The sequence below is a fragment of the Chelonia mydas genome, chromosome 3 (genome assembly GCF_015237465.2).
Source record: "Chelonia mydas isolate rCheMyd1 chromosome 3, rCheMyd1.pri.v2, whole genome shotgun sequence".
In the NCBI taxonomy this organism is placed as follows: domain Eukaryota; kingdom Metazoa; phylum Chordata; order Testudines; family Cheloniidae; genus Chelonia; species Chelonia mydas.
The window spans coordinates 141,926,950-141,953,232 of NC_057851.1; the positions used below are offsets into that span (position 1 = coordinate 141,926,950).

At 42.6% G+C, this 26,283-nt stretch overlaps 1 protein-coding gene across 1 annotated transcript in view; it reads left to right on the forward strand.

Moving 5' to 3' along the window:
• BIRC6 (baculoviral IAP repeat containing 6) overlaps positions 1–26,283 on the forward strand; it is a 322,387-nt gene that overhangs the window by 210,573 nt on the left and 85,531 nt on the right. The window contains 3 exon segments of the mRNA XM_037895446.2: positions 3,829–4,046; positions 9,952–10,116; positions 12,678–12,846. Of these exon segments, the coding sequence (XP_037751374.1) occupies positions 3,829–4,046; positions 9,952–10,116; positions 12,678–12,846 (552 nt within the window).

Below are 26,283 nucleotides of genomic sequence, written 5' to 3' on the forward strand. Positions count from 1 at the left end.
GGTATGGCGGGCCATGAATGCTCACAAAATTGGGCGTTGGGGTGCAGAAGGGGGTGAGGGCTGCGACTGGGGGTGTGGGCTCTATGGTGGGTCCAGAAAAGAGGAGTTCAGTGTATGGGAAGGAGCTCTGGACTGAGGGGGGTGGGGGGCATGAGGGCTCCAGCTGGGGGTGCGGGTTCTGGGGATGAGAGTTTGGGGTGCAGGAGTGTGCTCCAGGTTGGGACCAAGGGGTTCAGACGGCAGGAGGGGGATCAGGGCTGGGGCAGGGGGTTGGGGCATGGGAGGGGGTCGGGTGCAGGCTCGGGGTGGCGCTTATCTCAAGCAGCTCCCAGAAACAGCATCAAGTCCCTCTTCCGTCTTCTATGCGGAGTTGCAGCCAGGCAGCTCTGCATGCTGCCCTGTCCACAGGCGCCGCCCCTGCAGCTCCCATTGGCCGTGGTTCCAATGGGACCTGTGGGGGTGGCACTTGGGGTGGGGGCAGCATGCAGAGCCCCTTGGCTGCCCCTACATGTAGGAGCTTGAGCGGGAACATGCCACTGCTTCTAGGAGCCGAGTGGGGCAAGCCCCCAGACCCTGCTCCCTGACTGGAGCGCCGGAGCAGGTCAAACCCCAGACCCTGCTCCCCACGTGGGTGCTTGAGGGCCGGATTAAAATGTCCGAAGGGCCGGATGTGGTCCCAGGCCATAGTTCGCCCACCCCTCCTTTAGAAGGAGGTTGGAATTGCTTTGTGTAGTTTGTGAAGAACTCAATCTTACCCACATCCTGGATCATATAAGAAAATTTAAAAACTGGGTGACAGATTTTAAAATAGTTGTCATAGGGAATCCTCATCAAATGAGGGTGTTTCTAGTGGGGTTCCATGAGGATCGGTACCAGGCTCAATACTACTCAACATTTTCATCCATGATCTGGAAGTAAATATAAAATAACTGCTAATTAAACTTTGTGGATAACACAAATATTGGCAGAATGGTATATAATGATGAAGACAGGTCAGTCAGACACAACAATCTGGAGCACTTTGTAAACTGGGCCCATTTAAAAAAAAAAAAGGCATTTTTTATACAGACAAATGCAAAGTTATATGTCTAGGAGCAAGGAATTCAGGCCATACTACAGACTGGAGGGCTCTATCTTGGGAAGGAGTAGCTCTGAAAAGAATTTGGGGTCAGAGTGGACAAGCAGCTCAGCATGAGCTCCCAATACACTTCTGTAGCATAAAGGACTAATGCGATGCTTGGATGTATAAACTATAAATGTATAATGTATTATGTATAAAATGTATGGGGGAATAGTGAGTAAGTTAGAAAAGCGATTTTTACTTCTATGCAGTGTTGGTGAGACCAATACTGGAATACTGCATACAGTTCTGGTGTCCACAGTTCGAAAAGGATGTTGAAAAATCAGAGAGGAGGCAGAAGAGAGACAAAAATGATTCAAGGCCTGGAGAAAATGCCTTAGAGTGAGAGAATTAGAGTTCAGTCTGTTTAGTTTATCAGAAAAGATTGAGAGGTGACCTGATTATAATGTGTAAATACTTTCACAGGGAGAAAATACTGGGTACTAAAAGGGTTTTCAGTCTAGCTGAGACATGCATAATAAAAACCAATGGCTGGAAGCTGAAGCCTGACACATTCAAACTGGAAATAAGGCACACTTTTAACATTTTAACTTTGAGGGTGATGAACCACTGGAACATACTACCAATGGAAATGGTAGTTTCTCCATCTTTTGAATTTTGTATAGCAAGACTGAGTGCCTTTCTAAAAGATAAGCCCAATAACTTGTGTTTGGCTAAAGCATAACACAGGAGGAACTGGGTAAAATTTAAGGGCCTGTGATATACAGACGGTCAGACTAGATTATCTAAAAGTATAATAATGATCTAATGGGCCATTCTGGACTTAAACTCTATGCATTTTGTGTAGGGCCAGACCAGTGAGGGTTTTTTTGGTTGTTTGTTTTGGTAACACAATGGACGTGGTCAGTACTAATAAAATTGGCCTTAAGACCATTAATAGAAGAGGTAGCAAATGTTTTTCTGGATCTCCTTCACCCACTGGTAGCCTGATGAAAACAAATAAACAAATTTCTCAGCTCAAATACCTTCGCCACCTTTTTTCTGAAGGAAACGTGATCCTTCCATGTTTAATTAACCAGACATTTATCCCTTTGCAAAGGCTAAGCCCCTAGATACCTCTAGTATCAAAACAAGAACCTGTTCCTCCATTCATAAATTGGTTAAATGCCCCAAGGGAGTATCTGTGCTCCCTAGAACATCCATCCTAGTTTATTGCCCCTCCCTCTTTTGTTTTTTGCAGAGGTTCTAAACTTCCCAATTTGCTCAGCTAGTCCCATGAACTTTGGCTTTTGTTTGCCTCTTAATTTTGTGTTGCTTTTTCGGTAAGATTGTGCACACTGTGGGAAACAAAGTGAGCCAAATAAATGAAATTTGATATCTGGGTATTTTCCTTCAAATTTGGGTAGTAAACTGACTGAAGGACCATCCAAATCTCATGCTTAGCCTGCTTCTTTTACATAATATAAAGATCTACATCTACAAATCCCTGATATGGCCCAAAATAATTACCATTCAATACACCTCTGAGGCAAATAGTGTATCAATGTTCTCTCAGTTGGTTTTTCTACCATCCCCTTGTGGCTTGGCTGATGAATAGAGTTTGGGAGCCTATAGAAAATGAGAATAAATACTTTATATTTCTTGTCATATAGACAGCGGTCATGGGACATCTTGCTCTTATGGAGTAATAAAACCTTCTTTTAGACAACAGTCTGTTTTGTTCCTTAAAAAAATAAATAAATAAAAGAAGTTAGACGTTTTGATAAGTTTGTGTATTTTGTGATTTTTTTTTTTAAAGTAAAAATCTCAAGAATCACTTTACTGTGAATAAATCTACTTATTAACAAATAGTCACAAGTTAGTTATTACATAGAGAAAACAAAGTTATTGGACAGTTAGATATTTAAAATATTTCCAGGACTTGAGCTAGCAGTGTCTCTCTTATTCTTGTAAACAGTGTGTCTGCTTTTTTCTTTTGAAATATTTTGAGTCAAATAGGGCAGAAGAGTCCATAAAATTGGACAGTTTTAACTATGTACATCGCATTAACAGGCAAGAATATTGTTACACTGTGCTTTTACAAATCATTCTCCTCCTCTCCACGCTTGATAAAATAGGGCTAACTTTAAAAATAAAATTATAGTACAAAACTCAAACAATGGGTATCTAGTAAAACATAATTTTAGTTTTAATGTCCTGTAGTGAAAATGTATTGAATCGCTACACTGTTTCATTGTGTACTCACCTCATGAATGGCATTACAATTTGTGTCACAGCAAAGGTTATCCTAGCATTTATCAACATATTTTTAAAGTGGAGAGGTTTTTCTCAGTGGCTTCCTGGTAGGGCAGCTGTTTGTATAAACTTTCTCTAAACTTTACAGAGTAATCCAATCTTACAATCAAAAACATGACCAAGTATGTAATTTAGTGTAGTGAGAGAGTTGTTTAATAAACTAGCTTTTCACCCTTGGAGATAAGGGTTTAAATCTTGTTTTTAATCACAAATTATATGCGTTTATTGGTCTCAGCCTAATCCATAAAGGAAACCAGTTCATATCTCTTGCCCATATTTCCCACCAGAATTTTGGCTAAAAAGAAGTCTGGCAAAAAATAATACATTCCTCTGAAGACTTAATATTGTCAGAAATATAGCTGAATATTTTCAATAAATCATTGCAAAGATGAACATTATGTGCTGAACCGTTAAAAGGAAATATTTAATGTTTTTATACTTTCTCAACCTAGGTCATATCCTGCAATCCCCTTCGGCTAATGTGCTTCCAACTCTTCCATTTCATGTGCTGCGCAGTTTGTTCAGCACCACACCATTGACTACTGATGATGGAGTACTCCTTAGGCGCATGGCACTGGAAATTGGGGCAGTGCATCTTATACTTGCTTGTCTATCTGCTCTGAGCCACCATGCCCCGAGAGTGCCCAACTCTAGTCCCAACCAGTCAGAGGTAAGCTTAGCTTCTGGTTAGTGACTGACTTAGCTGCAGTAAGCTCCAGTGACCGAGTAACTATGAAAGTCTTGTTGCTGGGTTAGCATCACACATCTTCCTTAATCTAATGTCCTGTAGCTCTTTAAAATGAATTCTTGAGAACTTGAATTCAGGTGAATTGCAAAAGTAATTTGAAAGTCCTTGCTAAACTACTGCTGCTTACATATTTCAGTGCTCTGTGATAACCTTAAAAGACTTACTACATTTAAAAATAAATTACTTTAACAGAATGTAAAGATTGCAAAGTCAGGCATGGAAAAGTTAAGTTGCCCATGTAGCCTTTAATTTGGGCTGCTTGTGTATCTGTATTATGATGCAGTCTTTAATTACATGATCTCATACTATTTTTTCCACAGGACTCCTACCTCATTCAGTGCTCAAGATGGTCAATGTGTAGCTGTTCAATATTTTTATCCTCACTAGTCAATGTGTGCCTCTGTCTTATATACTCCACACCATCCAACCCTACATTGAATGCAGAATTATTCATTAAGTGGTTTTCATTCTTCAATAAGTGGTTCACAAACCTTAGTGAATTCATCTTCATAACTTTTCAATACGGTAAAGTGCTATTTTTATCCCCGTTTTACAGATGGGGAAGTGAGGCACAGTGAGATTAAAGCCAAAGGGCCTAGAGCCGGAATTTTCAGAAAATTTAGTATTTTATAGTAGTTAATATGTTCAAAGCACAGCTCCCATTGACTTAAGTTGCAATTATGAGAGCTCCGCACTCCCACAAATCATGCCCAGGTATCCCAAATTTGGCGAATAGAAAATGAGTCACACACAATTAAGGACCATCTGTAAAAAGTTTGAAGTGACTTGTCCAGCATCACACAGGAATGCTGTGATAGAAGTCTGGATAAAATGCAGTTTTTCAGGGTGGCATTCAACTACTGTAACCACAAAAGCATGCTTTCTCTAATCCCTGGCTGTATTTACTACACACCTTCCAACTTTGGACAAGTGAGGTAGGTGAGGGGAGTATCTAACTCATTCACTGCACAGTCCCAGTTAATTCCCTGAGTACTGTCCATTCTGTGCTTTGAATGAGGCAGGCATCCTGTGGGAAGAAAACTAGTATGTGATCATGTAGTCAGACTGTATCATCATGCATGCACACAAAGGGACCAAATTAAAGTTGAACCTATATGTTCATGGGTTTTCTGTTGTATGGAAGGAAACAAAAGTGGAGACGACGGTCAAGAATCACTACAGTTTAAAAGTCTGTTTAGTCTTCCTGCCCCTCCCTCCCTTTGTGATCCTGAGATGAGACTGAGGCACCTAACAGGCACAGATGTTCTTCCATTCCTGCACCAATCAGAAGTAGTAATGAAGGGACACAACCTATTCTAGAGAGAAATAGTAGAATTGATGTTTATGAATCAGGTAGAGTTAACATTAGCCTTCTCCCAAAAATATCCCAGCTCACATTAGTTATGGGCCGTAAGCCCAATATCAGACCAGAGAGCAGAATATTTTAGCAGTAAGTCTCCACACAACCTCAGAAGTGCATAATGCAGCCTGGCCATTACAAATGGCTGGCACACAAGGCTCCACCTCATCCGTTTTAATACACTCACCAGTGTCAAGATATGGTATAGCACAAGTAATATTGAAAATGGGAGCTCACCTCCTGGAGCTGAGAGCAGTAGAACCAGTTCCGTCAGAATAAATGTACACCAGTGTATACTTCATAGTCTTTATAATCCAAAATTCATAGACGGTATCAGAGTGATCATTGATGTGAAGCGACTAAATAAATGGTTAAGGAAAGCAAGATTCTGGATGGTAATCCTAGTATCAACTGTAGTTGCTCTATATCCAGGAGACATCTGCCAGCTCAACACACATGGAAGTCTATCTCCACGTTACCCTACGATCTTGTCATGGTAGCTTTCTGAAATGCATAACCTTGCACTTCTAGCACAAGACCGTGTCTTTTTGATCCATCTTCAGCTACCAGGGTTTTCACAGTGATCCAGTAATAATCCTAGCAAGTCTCTGGTCCAAAAGTACTCCCCATTTCTCGATAATATCTTTATCAAACCTTCATTCAGAGCAGCAGCTAAGTAAATGAATTCTCCAAAAATTACTGCTTAGGGTCTAAATCCACACACCAGATACAATGCAAAATCATGTGCTAATACTGAATGGGACAGTGTTTTTATTTCCCTCTGAATGTTGGTGAACCAAACATAAGAACAGACTTGTGGGGTCAGACCAGTGGTCCATCTAGCCCAGCATCCTGTCATATGACAATGGCCAATGCCAGGTTCTTCAGAAGGAATGAACAGAACAAGTAATCATCGAGTGATCATCCCCTGTCATCCACTTCAAGCTGCTGGCACACACAGGCTAGAGATGCTCAGAGCATGGTGTTGAGGACAAGAAAACATATTGAAAGTCCAACCATTTCACCTTCCACTTTTGCAACAAATACATGTCTTGCTGGGTGAGGAGCACACCTGGAAAACAAGACGGTCACATGTAGAGAATGCCACATGGAAAAGAGAAAGTATCCGCTTCCTAGAGTTCACAGAAATGAATGCACTACAAAGTTTTTATCACCGCTACCTTGGAGGCGAGCATGTTTTGTTTCAGTCTGATTTGACCACCATGGTCACATATCTGAACAATTGGTGGAATCAGAAGCTCACAGCTCCTCTCAGAAACAAGGGAAATTGTTCTAGGCAGAACAAGAGAAGAGTATCTTATCACTCAGAACAGTGCACATACAGCATACCCTGAATCCATGAATAGGATTGGCTGAGGAGCTATCTCACCAACAAATCTGTACGGCATCTGAATTAGGAAATCTTTAAACTAGTGACCAAGCAATTCAGACACCTGGAAGTAGATCTCTCTCGCAAATCACAGAAATGTGAAACTAGATCACTGTTTCATCAGCGAAGTGGATTCTCTTTCAGTAGGCGCAGATGCCCTCACACAGATGATGTGCTATATGCTTTCCCATCCCTCCTTGTGATAATGAAGATAACTTTTTAAAAAATGAGAGATTCACCAAGCCTGTACTGAAGCCTATGTTCTTGAGGTGAGGACTCTCCTGAAGTGCTCAAGTCCAAAGAGACAGCATATTCATCTATAGTAACATCTCCATGAATTTGGGCATGTTGTAGTTTTACTATTAAAGTGGCTTTAGGCCCCAGTTTAAAACTAAAATCATGAATGCAAAGTACTGCCAATATATTACTGCAAAGGCCATAATGATATATTTATGTAGTGTAACAATGTTATAATTTAAAATGTTACTGATTTTCCAAGATGCATAGTAAATATATTTTTGACTTTTATTGTTTTTTCCAATTCAAAATTTGTTAATTTATAATTCAATCTGTTTATATGTTTTAATGTTACATGAGTGGTATTTGCTTTTTATTACAAATAGTTTTAACAGCTTTATTTCCTCATTCTCTTTACTATACTTGAAACAACACAAAAGGTGAAAATCAGAAGAGAAAATGAAGTCCTCTCCAGTTTTTGGCATAGGCCAAAATTTTCAGTATGGGGTGCCTGATGTTAGGCACCTACATAAGTGACCTGCTTTTCAGAAGTGCTCATTACCCAAAGCTCTCAGTAATTCTAATGGGAGCTGTGAGTGCTCAGTATTTCTGAAAAGCAGGTCACTTATTTAGGTGCTGAGTATATGTTTAGGTGCACAACTTTAGGCATCAGTTGGAATTCTTTTTTCCAGAGTTCTTATCTTCTATATATGATGTTTCATCTAAGATCTGGTAGCTATCTTTTAAATTTAACACAGGCACCAGAATATTTTAACACATGTTAAAACAGTTTGCTAATCTAATGCTATTTTGCTATTAACTTTATTTTATTATTTAAATGCAGTAATGAGCACCATAAGCATCAGCAATCTGGACACCTCAAAGTTAGTGAAATAAATCTCATGACACTCCAAGGTCAGGAAGTATTATCCCCATTTTACTGGAGTAGAAACTGAGATGCCATTGAGTTTAAGTGACTTGGGCCACATATGAATTGTGTGGCAGAGCTGGGAATATAACCTTTCTCCCTGATTTGTAGGCTTATGCCTTAACAATTCCATTCTTCTTTTACTACTTTAGCAAGTTTATTCACAGTTAATCCATGTAGTTTCATAATCCAAGTCCTAGCAGCCTGCAGAAAGGTTTGAAATGACATTTTATCTTCCATCCAAATTTGTCTAATAATTATAATTTTCATTAAACTTGGCTATATTTTAGTGCTAGTTGTAGAGCTGCATCGTTTAACATGATCCTAATTAGCCTTCATTAGTGTACATTATAAAATATTATTATTGCCAACGTGATTACAGTAAACAGAAACATGATTTACTGTCCCATGCAAGCTGAAAATCACATGGGATGATTTACAGTCCTGGTTATGTACTAGAAATCCACATGCGTTGCAGAGTTTTTCCTGTGCCGGGGTTTGAATTCCAATGGATGTCTGTGATGGGTTCCCCCCCGGGATGCTGGGGTTTCCCTGAGCCCCCCCCGATCCACCTGCCTGGGCTCCCTCTCACACTGTACTGCTGTGACAAGCTGTCAAGCCTTCCAGCCTGCACTTTCACTAGCATACATACAGGTAGGGACACACCCAGCAGCAGTTACATGCAGGCTCTCTGACCAGCCCCTGCATAGGAAGGCTACAGTTAAGGCAACTCTCAGCTCCACAGACACGCACCCAATCTAGAGTATAAACACCAAATTATACCATGTTGCGCTGCACAGAGAACTGTATAGCATAAGCTCATAAAATTCGCCCCCTCCTCAATGTGGAGAGGAATATACAGCAGCCTTTTGCCCCTGAGCTAAGATTCCCGTACACTTCAGTCCAACTCACTTGTTTAGGTAAAGCAAAAACAAGTTTATTAACTACAAAAGATAGATTTTAAGTGATAGCAAATGGATCAAAATAGATTACCTAGCAAATGCACAAAAAATGCAAACTAAACTTAATGTGCTAAATAGGGTGAGAATCTGCTATTCATATCCAAAGAGATGATACAAGCAGGCTGCAGATTCTTAAGGAGCAAGTTGCACTTGCTTTACAGCTTGGAATCCCTAGGTGTTTCATTCACAGACTAGAAATCCCTTTAGTCTGGGTCCAGCACTTCCCCCAGTTCAGTCTTTGTTCCTCGGGTGTTCCCAGGAGTTGTCTTGTGTGTGGAGTGAAGAACCCCAGATGATCACTACCTGACTTGTATAGCTTTTGCATAGGGCAGGAACCCTTTGTTTCCTTATTTCCCAGACCAATCTCTGGAAAAATACTGACATCCCAAGATGAAGTCTGGCGACGTGTGGTCTCATCACATGTCCTTGTAGAGTCATAGCAGCCATTACTTGGAGGCTGTCTGTAGCCTTTTCAGGAAGGCTCCCCAGGTGGGAGATAAACTTCTCCTAAGGCCTATTGTTTTTTCTTAATGGCCTGTTGCCCTGAATGGGCCCTTCCCCACCCACTATCTAGACTTAAAGCATCTTGTCTAGTGGGTGTTACCCAGGTGTAACTACATTTGAAATACAGATACATAGTCAATATTCATAACTTCAGATACAAAAATATTACATGCATACAAATAGGATAATCATGTTCAGCAAATCATAACTTTTCCAATGACACCTTACATGGTTTATCTTGCACAAAATACATCATAATTATGTCATAATATCATAATAATCACTAACATAATAATTACTGCAAAGAATATGGGGTGCAGTGTCACAGTGTCCATGAGTTTGTTTTAATAAGTAAGTAAACAACAACAAAAAATTTTCCTGAAGGACAGAAGGAATTTTGAAGGACCTGGACAATATGATGTAGAATCACTTTTTGTTTTTGTTAGCCACAGGTGTCGAGCACGCACAACAGTGCATCAACAGAAGAACAGCAACTCTACTGGGCTAAGGGTACTGGCTTTGGAACTGGCTCCACGGCTTCTGGATGGGATGTAGAACAAGCTTTGACTAAACAAAGGCTGGAAGAAGAACATGTCACCTGTCTTCTGCAGGTATGGAATGGTGAAGTATAAATAATCTATGTAGGGATTCATGCATGTGGTGGTAATATAGATAAGCCTGTAAAAAAGTTTGTATTTTTAACCTCTTTTTCACTCAAGTATCTAAAGTGTTTTACTTATTAGGCTGAAACACCTATCAGCCATTTGTGAGCCTATAGTTTAAAAAAAAAAAATATCATTTTTCCTGTTTGGCTAAAAAAAGTCTAGCTTTTTTCTTATAACAAATGTGAATGTTTGAAAATGTGGGACTGAACCAGATGGAGCAGAAAATCCCAATAAGCTATTTGCTTAAAGAGAGATGCAATACACCTGTGACCTCAAGTAATTAATTGTGCAGCTGTTTTGTTAGACATTTGCAGGCTAAGCTGCTGAAAATAGGAGGTTGTAAGCTTGATGTGCATAATAGCTTTGTAGCAAAGGTGGATGCCCCTGTGATTATATGACTGGGGGAGGGGTTTGTTCCTGACCACCAGAAATGAGAACACATGCCAGCCTTTCAGGCTGGGGAGTATTTGTGTTATCTTAACATACCAGTTACTTTATCAAGGTCAGGAAGGTTGCAGAGCATTGCCTTCTATAGACTGAGTTTGATGCTTTAGGACCTTCAGGATCACTTGAGAGTATATAGAGCATGTCTCTGTTCAACCAGGTAATACAGTGAATGTAGCAAACAGAAATTAGCAAGAGATCACAAGAAGCTCAAGTTTAAATGATAAATACAGATTTCTTTTCCCCCCTAGAAGAAGGATCACCTATAAGTTTATAACCCCTATCATGGTGATCCATAAAAAGAACAGAACAGAAAAGCGGATGTGCTTAGCTGTCAGCACATGGACAGCTCTGAATGTTCACTGAACCAAGAATATTCTAGGAGATTTCTGTGGTGCTTTTATACTTCCATGTAGACCTATTGACATCTAGGCAAAAGCAAAGGCAGCTGATCAGAGAAGCAGACCTGGGAGACTAGGAACAGACTAATTTCTAGTTTGCCAAATAGGCTTCTTTGTGATTTCCCCCTTTTTTCATCACTAGCAAGGGTAACTGGTTTGTTTAAGTCCCTTCTTATTACCCCAAATTTTCCAAGAAGGTTATGTTTTCAGACACAGGAGAATTGTCTCAAAAGGCTTCATTCAGTCTTCCCCCAGGCACATCTCTATTCTCTGGGCTTATTCAGCATACCACTGAATTTGAGCCATGTACGTTTTATTTATGATTGTCTGAAATGAGCTTATTGCTACTTCAGAGCTGAACAAAAGTTTGAATGTCCTGAGGCTATGGCATATTCTGACAAAGAAGTATATAGTTTAACAACTGATATAAATATTGCCTTTTTTTCACTTATAAAATGTATTTATACTCTTAAGTACTGAAAAAGAAAGATGCATAATTTAAATACATAAAGTGCCACATTATCAGTTAAAGAACTCTGTTAGATCACCATTATTATACATGCATATGCAAAAGAATCTGTCTCCTATCAAACATCTTTTATAGGGAAAAAAACAAAAGAAAACAAACTGTGTAAATAAGCCTAGTAGCAAGGCATGAAATTCAACAAGCTCAAGCTAACAAACATAGGGAGTGAATTCCAGAGCCAAGGGCCCTTTTTATAAGAAATCCTGTCTGCAATCAGTACAAATTTAACTCATGGAGCTGTCAGCTCATATGCCTTCACTAATCTTTACTGCTGGGATAGAGCACAGGGGACAGGCCATTTTTAAGGTGGCCCAGGCCTGAGCCACATAAAATGTAATAGGTAAAAAAATGATTGTTTCCAGTTAGTTTCCAAGAAACTAACTGAAGTCATTGTGATGATTAGAACACAAGCTTCATACTCCCTACAAGACAATTCATTACACAAACAAGGAAGAAGACAGCTGTGTTATTCACTGACTGAAGATCAAAGGCGGTGTTCAGGTATAGCCCCATGCAGGGAGTAATCTCATCAGAAGTGGCCGAAGCATGGATAACTGGGTAGGTCCACATTTAACCGTAAAAGTTGCAGTCTCTTTGCCAGATGTTGATGATTAAGGTATTCTTTGTTGCTGACCATCTAAGATCCAACAGGGACCCAACAGGTTATGCATCTTATTGTTATTGAGAGGGCAGATACCTCTCACTGTCTTCACTCTTTGCCATATGATTTACAAATTAGATTTATCGTGGGATTAAACTGGAGATAGGATGTATTTAGAAGGTAGCTATTCTAATAGGAGTTTCCGATCTCCCCCAGTGACACATAACAAAGATATGTCTAGCAATTTAGTGCTTTCAATGGGTTTTTTAAACCTAAACTTTTGTGTAATTATTTGAAGTGGCTTTATTTAATGCTTAGTTTACATTCTGATCTTAACAAAAATAGTAATAAACTGTGATCTGGTAATTTCTGTATAGGATTCTATCTAAATAATCTTTGAGCTCACAGGAGTAACTTCCGACATTTAATAGGCAAAATAACAAGCCAGCCATTAAATAGATATGGACAGTTTGAGTTATTGCCTCTAAAATGCATCAGATTTTGACTAAGTGTCTCAATATATTTTAATTTTCAGGTTCTTGCTAGTTACATAAATCCTGCAGGGAGCATATCAAATGGAGAGACCCAGACTAGCCATGAGGGTAGAGGACAAAACAGCAATGCTCTTCCATCAGTTCTGTTAGAGCTACTCAGTCAGTCTTGTCTCATTCCAGCAATGTCGTCATACCTCCGTAACGATTCAGGTAAAGTGCTGCTGTTCTCTCTCTCTTTTTTTTTTAAAAAAAATTATTTATTTATTTAAAGCATATTGCACTTTTCTCTGAAATGAGCCTGGTGGAAAAGCAGAACTGCTATTGACAAAATCAGGGTAAATGTAAAGATCCATTTGCAAGAGAATTTCATGCTACTTGAACAAAATAGAGAGCACCTGCAAATTTCCATCAGGGTTACTTTTGACATATTATTACTCCTTTATAGTAGATTTACTTAAGTCTGATAAGATGAAATTTGTTTGCTGTGGCTGTTGATGTGATCTCTCTTTATTTTGTAGAGTTTTAAACTCTTGCACAGTTTAAAATTATCCTTTTTTAAAAAATTCAAACTATTTTAAAAAAAATTCTGTTTACAGATGCTATCACCTTGAAAAATCACATTTCTGTCTGACAATTTTGTATTTTACTATTCTTCTTCAAGAGCTAGTCCCAAGGATATTCATTATGGGTGCACATGTGCTCCTGGGAGTGGAAATTGTTCTGTAGCAGTGTCTGTTGGTTCACCCCTGCCCACTTTGCCTCCTCATGCTGTGAACCAAGGGTTTAAGTGGCAGTGTGGATTTTTGGTCTTCAGTTAATCTTTCTGTCCTAAGTGTGTGGTGTTAATGAGAAATTTATAGTTGACTTAATGTTAGTGTGCATACACATGCCAGTTGTGTATAGGCATGCGTGAGCCCTGCCATTACTTCTGAACTCTCTAAAAGTGGAACTGGGGGTGGGTATTCAGCCATGGATGATTCTGTACCGTTTAAAAAATTCTGGTTTAGTTCTCCTGAAGCTACAATAGCTGGCTCCCTCTCAGTTGTGATGTCACAGATGTCTTGGAAAAATCATGGAGCAGGTCCTCAAGGGATCAATTCTGAAGCACTTAGAGGAGAGGAAAGTGATCAGGAACAGTCAGCATGGATTCACCAAGCGCAAGTCATGCCTGACTAATCTAATTGCCTTCTATGACGAGATAACTGGTTCTGTGGATGAACGGAAAGCAGTGGACGTGTTGTTCCTTGACTTTAGCAAAGCTTTTGACACAGTCTCTCACAGTATTCTTGCCAGCAAGTTAAAGTAGTATGGGCTGGATGAATGGACTATAAGGTGGATAGAAAGCTGGCTAGATTGTCGGGCTCAACGGGTAGTGATCAATGGCTCCATATCTAGTTGGCAGCCGGTATCAAGTGGAGTGCCCCAAGGGTCGGTCCTGGGGCTGGTTTTGTTCAATATCTTCATAAATGATGTGGAGGATGGTGTGGATTGCACCCTCAGCAAGTTTGCAGATGACACTAAACTGGGAGGAGTGGTAGATATGCTGGAGGGTAGGGATAGGATACAGAGGGACCTAGACAAATTGGAGGATTGGGCCAAAAGAAATCTGATGAGGTTCAACAAGGACAAGTGCAGAGTCCTGCACTTAGGACGGAAGAATCCAATGCACCGCTACAGACTGGGGATCGAATGGTTAGGCAGCAGTTCTGCAGAAAAGGACCTAGGGGTTACGGTGGACGAGAAGCTGGATATGAGTCAACAGTGTGCCCTTGTTGCCAAGAAGGCCAATGGCATTTTGGGCTGTATAAGTAGGGGCATTGCCAGCAGATCGAGGGACGTGATCGTTCCCCTCTATTCGACACTGGTGAGGCCTCATCTGGAGTACTGTGTCCAGTTTTGGGCCCCACACTACAAGAAGGATGTGGAAAAACTGGAAAGAGACCAGCGGAGGGCAACAAAAATGATTAGGGGACTGGAACACATGAGTTATGAGGAGAGGCTGAGGGAATTGGGAATGTTTAGTCTATGGAAGAGAAGAATGAGGGGGGATTTGATAGCTGTTTTCAACTACCTGAAAGGGGGTTCCAAAGAGGATGACTCTAGACTGTTCTCAGTGGTAGCAGATGACAGAACAAGGAGTAATGGTCTCAAGTTGCAGTGGGGGAGATTTAGGTTGGATATTAGGAAAAACTTTTTCACTAGGAGGGTGGTGAAGCACTGGAATGGGTTACCTAGGGAGGTGGTGGAATCTCCTTCCTTAGAAGTTTTTAAAGTCAGGCTTGACAAAGCCCTGGCTGGGATGATTTAATTGGGGATCTGTCCTGCTTTGAGCAGGGGGTTGGACTAGATGACCTCCTGAGGTCCCTTCCAACCCTGATATTCTATGATTCTATGGATTCCCACCGGAGCTTGAAAATGGCTTGCAGGGCGTCATGTTAATATTTCATTCCTTGAGGCATAAGACAAACCATTTGGGATCGGAGTTACCTTTTAACAAGTGTTTTTTCAAAACCATGCATATAGAATGAAATAAAGGCTGTTTATCTGGCTCTCTGTAACTACTCTGTGGTAGGTGGGGCATTGTGTTACTTTGTGCTGAAGCAATCTAAAAATGTCTTCAGAGAACCTCAATCAACAAAAATTTTGAACAATGTGAAGAATGTTTTTCTCTGGATATTTGAGTATTTGACACATCACTACAGGATTATCTCATTTTCAAGAACACTTTGGTCAAGTATTTACAAACTTGCAGCTGAAATTTAAGATAAATCAGAGTAGCTAATTTCAAACACTGTGGCTAATTGAAGTCCTGTTGTGGTGTTAATCTTCTTATCTAAAATGGTGCCGACTAGTTTTATGTTCCATGGAAACAACTTACTTAGTTTTGCCTGATAGAACAAGTTGTTTTGTTAATTGTGGCTGTGGGCCATGTTGTCCATAAATGACTTATTTAAAAAATGGTTTATTCCTTCTGTAAATTAACTCTTGTAATATACAGCATATTAGATTTTTTTCTGAATCTATTCATAAGTTATTTGAATAGACTTAAGTTAGAATTTTATAATTCAGATCAAGATTTTCAAAAATAGGTGCCTAAAGTTAGGGTCCTAAATCCTTATATAGGTGTCTGCTTTTGGCACCCATTTTTGAAAAATCTTTGTCTAATTTCTTGCAGGGCTCTGTATCTCTGGTGGAAATGAATTTTAAAATTTCCTGTGGTCTAGAGCAAAGTTACCATCCCTGTGTCCAAATGTCAGTTTTGCTGAGTGGCACTTAGTACTGTTAACAATTTAAAAAGAAGTTAAGAATCCTACTTGTAACAAACTTTTAATTGTAATTTTTATTCAGTATAAGGTGTTCTTCTTTGAGTGCTTGTTCATGTCCATTCCACATTAGGTGTGCGCACGCCGCGTGCACTAGCATTGGAAACTTTTTCCCTTAGCGGTTCCCGGCAGGGCCCCCACTGCACCGTGCATATATACCCCTGCCGGCCCAACCCCGTCCAGTTCCTTCTTACCATCCGTGGTGGCGTTGGAACAACCCCCCCACGCCCGCCCGCCGGTAGAAGAGCAGTCCCTTAGCCTTTAGAGTAGCTGTTATCAGTTCGTTAACATACCTATTGTGGACACTTAAGTCATTAGGTGCTTGGAGGCTTCCAGCATCTGCCCACGGCTTCAAGGCTTGCGCCACGTGCCGCAAACCTATGCCAGTTAGTGACCCCCACGACTCGTGTCTACGTTGCCTGGGGGACAGACATCAAACTGAATGGTGTAGAATTTGCAAGGCGTTTAAGCCAAGAACAAGGAAAGAAAGAGACTTTCGTCTAAAGCAGCTGTTGATGGAGGCTGCATTGCAGCCGCCAGGCCCAGAGTGCCCGACGCCTGCTCAGGCTTCCTCGGTGCGTAGTGCCCCAGAGCTGTCGAGAGACCCGGCACCAGCTAAGCACTGTAAACTGTCGGCCCCAGAGTGCCAGGCTAGGCCCTGGCTCCGCTCATCCTCCCTGGTGCGGCCCTCAACGCAGCCAGAAGGAAGGCGCGGTCGTTCCACGCACAGGAGGCTGGCGCCTCCCAAGGCACCGAGCGCTGATAAGAGCGGGAAGGCCGTGGTACCGGTGCTGACACTGGCAGTCCCAGCAGCACGAGCCCAGACCTAAGTGAGGTCGGTGCAGACGATGGGCTTGAGGGCATAACAGTTCAGCCCTCTACGCCTGGCACCTTTGAGGCTGCAAAGGACCTCATCGAGCTATTGGCGGCGAGCCCCCTCCCGTATGGGGAGAACCCTCTGGCACCCATGCTTTGGGTGCCGTCGAGGGCTAAGCTGGCAACGGTGTGCAACTCGCGGACACCGTCCTGGCACCGCTCCCGGAGTTGGTCCTGGTCGAGCTCCGACTCCGCGGACTCACACTTGCCAGCGGCTCAGAAGGAGGTTGCGACACCGGCAGTGGGTCGGCGTGAGGAAGCACTGGAAAGGGCACGCCGCTCTCCGGCACCACCCAGAGACCAGCACTGGGAGGAGTTGAGACGGCCCTCGCCAGAAGACTCCCGCAGATGGTCCCGGTCAAGGGAACGCTGGCACAGGTCCTGGTCGGGGTCCAGGTGCTAGTCCTCATCCTGGGGGTACTGGTACTGCTCCCGCTTAGCCAGGAGCCGCTCGTTCTCCCGCCGGCACAGATCGTTGGCACTGCCATGGCCTTCACGATCAGCATCGCCGCAGTCCAGCGCCGACTCCTACTCCAGCCGCTATAGCTACCTGCACCAGGCCCTGGACAGCAGGGACCCTCAGGTGGGCTGGCAATCGCAATGGGGGCCGCCAGGCCATTGGCCCTTCTGGACCCCCTGGGCCTATCAGGAGCGCCAAGGGGCCCCGTCCAAGGCAAGTTACTCGGTACACCGGTCCTGGTCCCCGCACTGACGCCAGACGGTGCTGGAGGCTACAGTTTCCAGGCCTCCAGCATCCCCCCAGGATAAACGGGAGAGACTGGCACTGAATCTGGTGCCATCCCATGGACTTCCGGCCTGAGCCGGAAGCCCCTCCCATGGGAGAAGGGAAGCAGGAGGACCAACCAGAGGGGGTTGAGCAGCAGCTAACCTCCTCGTCTTCCCAGGATGAGGCAGTGGTGGGTACAGAGGTGTCCGGCCCTCCACCGATAGATCATAGAGCCCACCAGGAATTGCTGCCAGGGTCATCCAGAACTTGGGGTTGCAGGCTAAGGAGACGGTTGAGCAGGAGGATCCCATGGTGCACATTTTGAGCCCCAAGTTCCATCCAGAATAGTGCTCCCACTCATTAAGACCATTCAGTCCAACTATAAGCCTATATGGCAGACCTTGGCCTCCAGCGGCCGAGGGAGTGGAGCGTAAATACTTTGCCCTTCTAAGGACTATGACTTCCTGTTCTGCCACCCGAGTCCATGCTCAATGGTGGTTTCAGCGGTAAATGAAAGGGAGCACCATGAACAGCAGGCCCTGGCTCCTAAGGCCAAGGAGGCGAAATGCCTGGACCTTTCTGGTAGACTCATCTGGGGGTCTTCAGTTGAGGATTGCGAACCAGCAGGCCATTCTCAACAGGCACAATTTCAACTCCTGGGCAGCGGTGGGGAAGTTTAAGGACAACCTCCCACAAGGTTCCCAACAGGAGTTCACGGCCCTGGTGGACGAGGGGAGGGCAAGGCAGTAGCCAAGACCTCTCTCCAGGCTTTCCTGGATTCGGCAGATACGGCGGCTAGAACAATTGCGTCGGGGTGGTCATGAGGCACTCGGCGTGGCTCCACGAGTCAGGCCTGCAGCCCGAGGTCCAGAATACACTCCAGGACCTCCCCTTCGAAGGGTCTGGGCTCTTCTCGGACCAGACAGACACGAGGCTGCACAGCCTCAAGGACTCGCGAGTTGGGCTTAAGTCGATGGGTATGCACACCCCGGCGACCCAGAGGAATCCCTTTAAGCCGCAGCCTCCTCCTCAACACCAGTTCCAGCCTCACCATAGGCATGAGCCTTACCGTAGGCGAGGCAGGGATAACTGGCTATGGTGCAACAACATTACTAACAATAATGCGCCGGGCCAGAACAAACCCTAGCCGGGCACTAAGCCAGGCTTTTGAAGGTGTGCTCGAGGACAGCATACCAGACCAGTCACCGGATCTGTCCCTTGGTTTCCTGAACTGCCCGTCCCGTTTCTCCTGTGCATAGTCCACCATTATGTCAGACTCTTGGGTCTTACACACGGTATGGAACGGGTACTCACTGCAATTCGCCTTCCTCCCCCCGCCCCCAACACCCCTTCGCCGTCCCTCTTCAGGGACCCCTCTCACTAGCATCTCCTAGAGAAGAAGTCTGCTCACTGGTAGAGGCGGTGCCGCACAGCCTAAGTGGGAAGGGGTTCTACTCCCGGTACTCCTCATCCCCAAGGCCAAAGGGGGCCTTCGCCCCATCCTAGACCTGCGCAGGCTCAACAAGTTCCTGGTCAAGGCCCGGTTCCGCATGGTCTCTCTGGGCACTATCATCCCTTCCCTGGATCCGGGGGACTGGTACGCTGCCCTTGACATGAAGGACGCGTACTTTCATATCGCCATCCACCCAGCACGTCGGCGGTTCCTACGCTTCACCGTGGGCCGAGAACATTACCAGTTTGTGGTTCTCCCATTTGGTCTAGCCGCGGCCCCAAGGGTGTTCACGAAGTGCATGGCGGTGGTGGCGGCCTTCTTACGGAGGCAGAGAATCCGGGTGTACCCGTATCTCGACGACTGGCTCCTGGTGGGCCGATCCAAGGCGGAAGTGAAGGGCCATGTGGAGGTGACCCTGAGATTGTTCAGCGAGGTGGGGCTCCTGGTCAATGTCCCCATGTCCACGCTTGTGCCCATGCAGAGAGTGGAATTCATAGGGGCGGTCCTGGACGCGGTGCAGGCCAGGGCAAGCCTTCCAGTATCCCGGTACCGGGCTATCCAACAAGCGGTGGCCTCCCTGCGCCAGTTTCCAACGACAATGGCCAGGTGCTGCCTGCGGCTGCTGGGCCACATGACAGCATGCATGCACGTGATCAGGCATGCCAGACTGAGACTTAGGACTCTGCAGGCCTGGCTCACTCAGGTGTACCGCCTAGGCAGGGACCCCCTAGACTTGGTAGTGACAGCCCCAAGGGATGTGCTGGACTCCCTGCTGTGGTGGCAGTCCCTGCCTGTGTTATGCTCAAAGCACAGTACATTTCTTAACTAAGTATCCTAAAAGCAAAGTGACTTTCTCAAGGCCACACAGTGAGTCTGTGGCAGAGTCAGGATTCTCAGGTCCTTCTAACTCTCAATCCTGTACTCATTCTTCAAGACCACGCTACCTTACTGCCAGAAGTGCTGAGCGTTCACCACTTCCATTGATTTTAGTTGCAAATGTGAATGCTCAGCATCTCTGGAGATGAAGGCCGAGGGATCTCAAGTGTGCACACCCCGAATATGAGTAGCACACAGTTAGTAGTAGTCTATGAAAATTTGGATTTAGGTGACTTTGCCCAGCACCACAGGGGCCAGGGATAGAACCCAGTTCTTCCTGGTATCAAACTGCGCTAACCAGATTTTTTTCTTCCTGCTTCATTTACTACACACCTACCAACTTTACAAAGCAAAGGTCCTACAAACAGCCTCATTCGCCACACCGCCTTGATTCATTTTCTGAGTACCATCCATCCTGTCTACTGAATGAAGCTGGTGTCTTGTGGAAAAAATTGTATGTGATCATGTAATTAGACACTGTCACAGTGTGTTTGTGCATTAGGAGGCAGAATGAAGGTTTCATGGAAATCCTTAAGTCTGGTATTTCCAAATTTGAGTGCTTGAATTTGCAGTATTAGCATGTTTAATGTTGTAACTTGTAAGTACTTCTCTAGGGTTTTTGAAAAGACAAATATTGTGCAACTGTTACACCTCCCACCACACCACTCCATCAGCAGGGCTTGAACCCCAGAGTCTCTGCAACACAAACACTAGCACTTGACCTAAAAGGTGAATTGCCCTAGTAGGGAGCACAAGTAGACTGTTATCCTTTGTAGACATGTGAGTAGAGAAGCATGCATAATACACTGAGTGTATTATATATGTTTGAGTAGCCCCATTTTACAGACAAGACAGCGGCATACTCAACAGCACTGCCCCTCAGAAATAATCTGCCAAATCTAAATAAATGAGACTTGAATCCACCTTATTAGAGATCTTGGTTTTATTCCAAGCTTGTTTAACCTCTCAGTGGGGTAAGATGCCTTATCCAATAAGGTTTGTAAAGGGCACAAAAGTATTAACACCAGAAAGGACTTGAATTCATGGTCTCCTGGCTTCTAATCCAAACTGAGAAACTAGGGCACTGCATGCATAGTGCTAATAAAATGTTCAGGGGTTTTCACATCCACCCAGGAATAAGCTGTACTGAGCAACACACTACCAAAAAATAGCAGTTTTCAGCAGCTCCATAACTTACCCACAGCAGAAGGAATGGCCATGGGGTCAGCCAACGCTTACCTTTACCTCAGGACTCTCCCACTGCTGCAAACCATGGTGAATCCAGAGATCTTTTTCAAAAAGGGGGGCGGGGTGGAAGGGGGAAATAATGGGAAGGTTTTTTATAATGGAAAATATAGAGTTGCTATTGCTCCCTCTACAATTAATATTATATAGGTTGCTGCTGCTGTTATGATGTTAGAATAGTCTTTCAGTGTTTTGGTGATGACTGCAATTTTATGTCTTATTTGTAGACTCATCTTAAGCACAGTTAGCTACAAGTACCGCATGTGTCTTGCCTGTAAAGTCTCTTTTTGGCAAAGCTTGTTAATAGGCACCTCTGTGTGTGAAATACCCAAATATTAAGCTGCATGTGGTATTGATTTAATGACAATTCTTTCAACTAGAAATTTATCTTAAGTTTTCCTGAGGTTTAAATATGTTCTGGCAGGTTCATTCTAGATTAACTGGCTCTTAAAAAAAATAAATAAATAAAAAAATCTATATCGCAAAAGATCACGTGTTCCTGATAAAAGTGAAATTTTTAATAAATAAGCAGATGAAGACCACTTAAATATCACTTAATCATTTAGAAACCTCATCTTGAAACAGGTCTTTGCAACCCAAGCAGATCACTCAGTCATGTCCTGCATCATTTTCTGGGGAGGCGCAAGGTGATCCAGATATCCTTGAAATTGTAAATTGGACACTTTTCATTAATTTCCCTAATTGCGTTTTTCCCTGCAATACAGAGAAGGAAAAGTCCTTCATGAACAGGGCGAAGGTATTCAGACATTATTCATAAGGGTCAGAGTTACAATACTACTGAAACTATTACTCTGAGCGACTTTTATTTATATTTGTATTCTTTGTGTAGAATTACCATGGCATTTACAATTAATATTTTTTATAAAAGAATATTGAAGGATACTCATCACTTCAGTGCATGATGAGATTTTAATATACTTATGTCTTGTTCATGTCTGAATTAGAACACGATACACATTTACATTTGTATTCCGCTATTTTCATTTGATAACTTTTTCTTACGTTTTTAGAAACCTAACAAAACATGTTTTTCTTAATGAGGACTTAGGTATATCTCATCTTTGTAGTTTCAAGTGAAGTTTTTTACTGTTGTTTCATAATTTTTACATAGAACCTTTCATCCAGAAAGATCAACCCTAATCATTTTTCAAATACAGGAGTGACTTCATCTACTGATGAAATGCAGCCACATCTGCAGTGAAACAGTTTGTTTGTTACATCAGTAGTTCCCAGCTGTGGATGGCAACTAGTTTGAGTCACCATCTAGTTCTTGTGAGAGTCATCATCTGGTTGAGTGTTTCTTATATTTTGTATTTAAATAGTAAAGGTATTTTATTTGATCCAGTGGACCTCTGAAATGTGTGAAGAAATAAATAGTACCAGCCAAAATTTTTAGGTTAGGTAAGGGAAGGCAGAAAAGAGAGAGAAAGCGATTATCCCTTTTAGTCCAAGCAGCTCAGAGTCTATGTAGAAACAGTGGAGTAAGGGAACAGAAGACAGAAAGGAAAGGAAAAGAAAATGGGCTGTCTTTTGTTACGTATTTATACAGTGCATAGCACAATGGGACTGAGATAGGAAGACTCTACCAAAAATTACCACTGTTTAAAAATACTTTTAAAATTAAATTTAACAGTACTGGTTTCTCTGTGAATTGGTTCTCATACACAATACAGTAGATCTACCAGTCTGGAGAACTGTAGGCTGACTACACCGGTCTGAGCCCACAAGGGGAAGAGTTTGGGTGCCTCTGTCTCTCTTTATAATAAAGGCTGGTAACTGCATCACAAGCTACAATATTCTGTCTTTGTGTTTACTAGAAGAAGCTGACATAATGCTGGCTGCTGGGAAGTCTTGGGACCCTTGTGTTTTTCAGGCAGCTTTTCCTTTCTGCTTTCCTCCTTGCACATTAGTTTCAGACCCACAGAACTCAGTGAGGGGGAAGTTTGTGGTCAGCACAGCTTCTGATGACATGGCACTACTGTCTTCCTTGGCTTTCTTTACCTGAAGAAGAGACTCCTTATGAATGTCTTCTAACAAGAATTCCTTCTCCCCTTGGAGGAAACAGTGTCTTACTTGTTCTGAGTCTTATTCCGCAGCTGACAGTGGGGGAAGTGTGTGAGTGTTGGTGATCTGAACACAGAAGCTAATTGGCATTAGAACTATCAAAACCTACCCTAAGTTCCTGTGTGGTGGTTCGTCTTCACACTTGACTTTAGATATCTGTACACAAATGCAAGGAGTTTGGGGAATAAACAGGAAGAACTGGAAGTATTAGTACATAAACTAAATTATTATTTAATTGGCATCACAGATTTGGTGGATTAAGTCTCATGACTGGAATATTTGTATAGCAGGGGAAAGCTTGTTCAGGGAAAAAAGGGAGGAGGGGTTGCATTGTATATAAAGGATATATACACTTATTCTGAGGTCCAGAAGGAGGTGGGAGGCAGACCAGTTGAGAGTTTCTGAGAGATAAAAGGGTTAAAAAATAGAGATGATGTTGTGCTGGGGGTCTATTACAGACCACCAAATAAGGAAGGAAGAGGTAGATGAGGCATTTCTAAAACAAATTACAGAAATATCCAAAACATAAGACCTGGTAGTAATGGAGGACTTTGACTACCCAGACATTTGTTGGGAAAATTTTATACAGCAAAACATACATTCTAAAAACTTATTGGAGACTTTATCAGGGATAATTTTTTCTTCCAGAAAGTGGAGGAAGTAACCAGGGAGACAGCTATTTTAGACTTGATTCTGACCAACAGGGAGGAATAGGTTGTAAATGTTAAGGTGGAAGGCAATTCGGGTGAAAATGATGGATTTCATGAGTCTAAGGAAGGGAAGGAATGAGAGCAGCAAAATAAGGATAATGGACTTCAAAAAAGAAGACTTTAAACAAATTCGGAGAACTAGTAGGTAAGGTTCTATGGGAAGAAAAACTAAGGGAAAATGGTGTTCAGGAGAGACGGCAGTTCCTTGAGGAAACCATATTAAAGGCAAAACTGCAAACTGTTCCAATGCAAAGGAAAGATAGGAAGAATAGTCAGAAGCCAATATGACTCCATCAGTAGCTCTATAATAACATGAAAATCAAATAGGAAATCCTCCAAAAAATGGAAACATGGTCAAATTGCTAAGGAGGAGCACAAAAGAACAGCACAAAATCAGAAAAACTGAGGGACAAAATCAGAAAAGCTAAGGCACAAAATGAATTACACCTGACAAGGGACATAAAAAGCAATAAAGAAGAGGTTCTTTAAATACATTAGGAGAAAGAGAGAGATGAAGGAAAGTGTAGTTCCTATAATTAGTGGGGAAGGAGAACTAATAACTGATGACATCAAGAAAGCTGTGGGGTTTAGTGTCTATTTTGCTTCAGTCTTCATTAAAAAGGCCTAGTGATGACTCAACACAATTAATATTGACAGCCAGGGGGAAGGAATGCAATCAAAAATAGGGAAGGAACAGGTTAAAGAATATTTAGATAAGTTAGATGTATTCAGGTTAGTAGGGTCTGGTAAAATTCATCCTAAAGTATTTAAGGTATCAGTTTTTAAGCACCTGGAGGATAATAGGGTTATAAGGAATAGTCAGCATGGATTTGTCAAGAACAAATCATGCCAAAGAAACTTCATTTCCTTCTTTGATAGGGTTATTGACTGAGTGGATGGTAGAAGCAGTAGACCAGATATACCTTGATTTTTAGTGAGGCTTTTGACACAGTCGCAACATGACATTCTCATAAGCAAACTAGGCAATGTGGTCTGTATGAATGTACTCAGAGGTGGGTGCACAACTGGTTGAAAGATCATACTCAAAAAGTAGTTATGGTTTTCTGTCAAATTGGGAAAGCATATGTAGTGAGGCCCTCACAGGGTCAGTCCTGGGTCTACTATTCAATATTTTCATTAATAACTAGGATAATAGAGGAGAGAATATGCTTATGAAATTTGCAGATGACACCAAGCTGGGAGGCATTGCAAGTGCACTTTAGAGAACAGGTTTTTAAAATACAAAATGACCTCGACAAATTGGAGAATTTCTCTGAATTCAACAAGATGAAATTAAATAAAGACAAATGCAAAGTACTTCAGTTAGGAAGGAAAACTCAGATGCACAACTATATAGGCGGTACTGCTGAAAAGGATAGCTACCCACATCCCTTTTTTCCTCAGTTGCCTGTCCAACTGAAGTCTTTTCTACTGCAGGATTAGGGAGTTCAATGGCCTTGACTCCACCTTACTCCCCCAAGACAAAATAGTACTTTGAACGCAGTAGAAAATCCTACCCTATCATTTCACTTAGGACATTACTTTTGTATCCTCAAGAGATTGGATGGCATTGCATCCCTGTTTGCAAATCCATCCAATTCTGCTTGGACAGGACCTAGTACTTCAAGAAATCTGATGCCTTGTTCTTTTCTTATATTGGCAAGAACAGAGGAATGAAAGCTTCAGAGACAGCTGTTTGCTGGTGGGTCCAAACTTATAAGAAGTGTAAAAGAAGGCTGGAAAAATAACTCAAGTTTGAGTATATTCACAATATATCTATCCAGACTTGGACAGAAATAAAGTGTTTTGTGAAGAGCTCTACAGAGCACCCACCTGGAAATCTCCACATCTTTAGCAAGAAACTGCAATGTTAATGTTGCATCCTCATCTGAGGATGTCTACACAGGGATAAAAGCCCCCACCTGGCCCAGGTCATCTGACTCAGGCTGCGGGGCTAAAAATTGCTTTGTAGACATTCGGGCTCACAGGATCCCAGGGCTCAGGCTCCAGCCTTAGCCTGAATGTCTACACAGCAGTTTATTTTAGCCCTGGAGCCTGAGCTCCAAAAGTCTGAGTCAGCTGACCTGGATGACTTGTGGGATTTTTGTCTTGGAGTAGATGTACCCTGAGTCTCCTTTTGGTCATTAGGCCTTATATGCTGCTGTTCCCCCGTGATCTTCTATTCTGTTCTTCCTCCATTATGTCTGGTTGGTTTGCTGGCTAATTTTCGATCGTTCCCCAGACTTGTGGATGTGCTGAGAGTATAGATGATTTTCTTAAATATGGCTTCTAATAAGAGGAAATCCCCTCTTCTCCCAGAATCTGGATTTTTTTTTCCCATATATGTACATA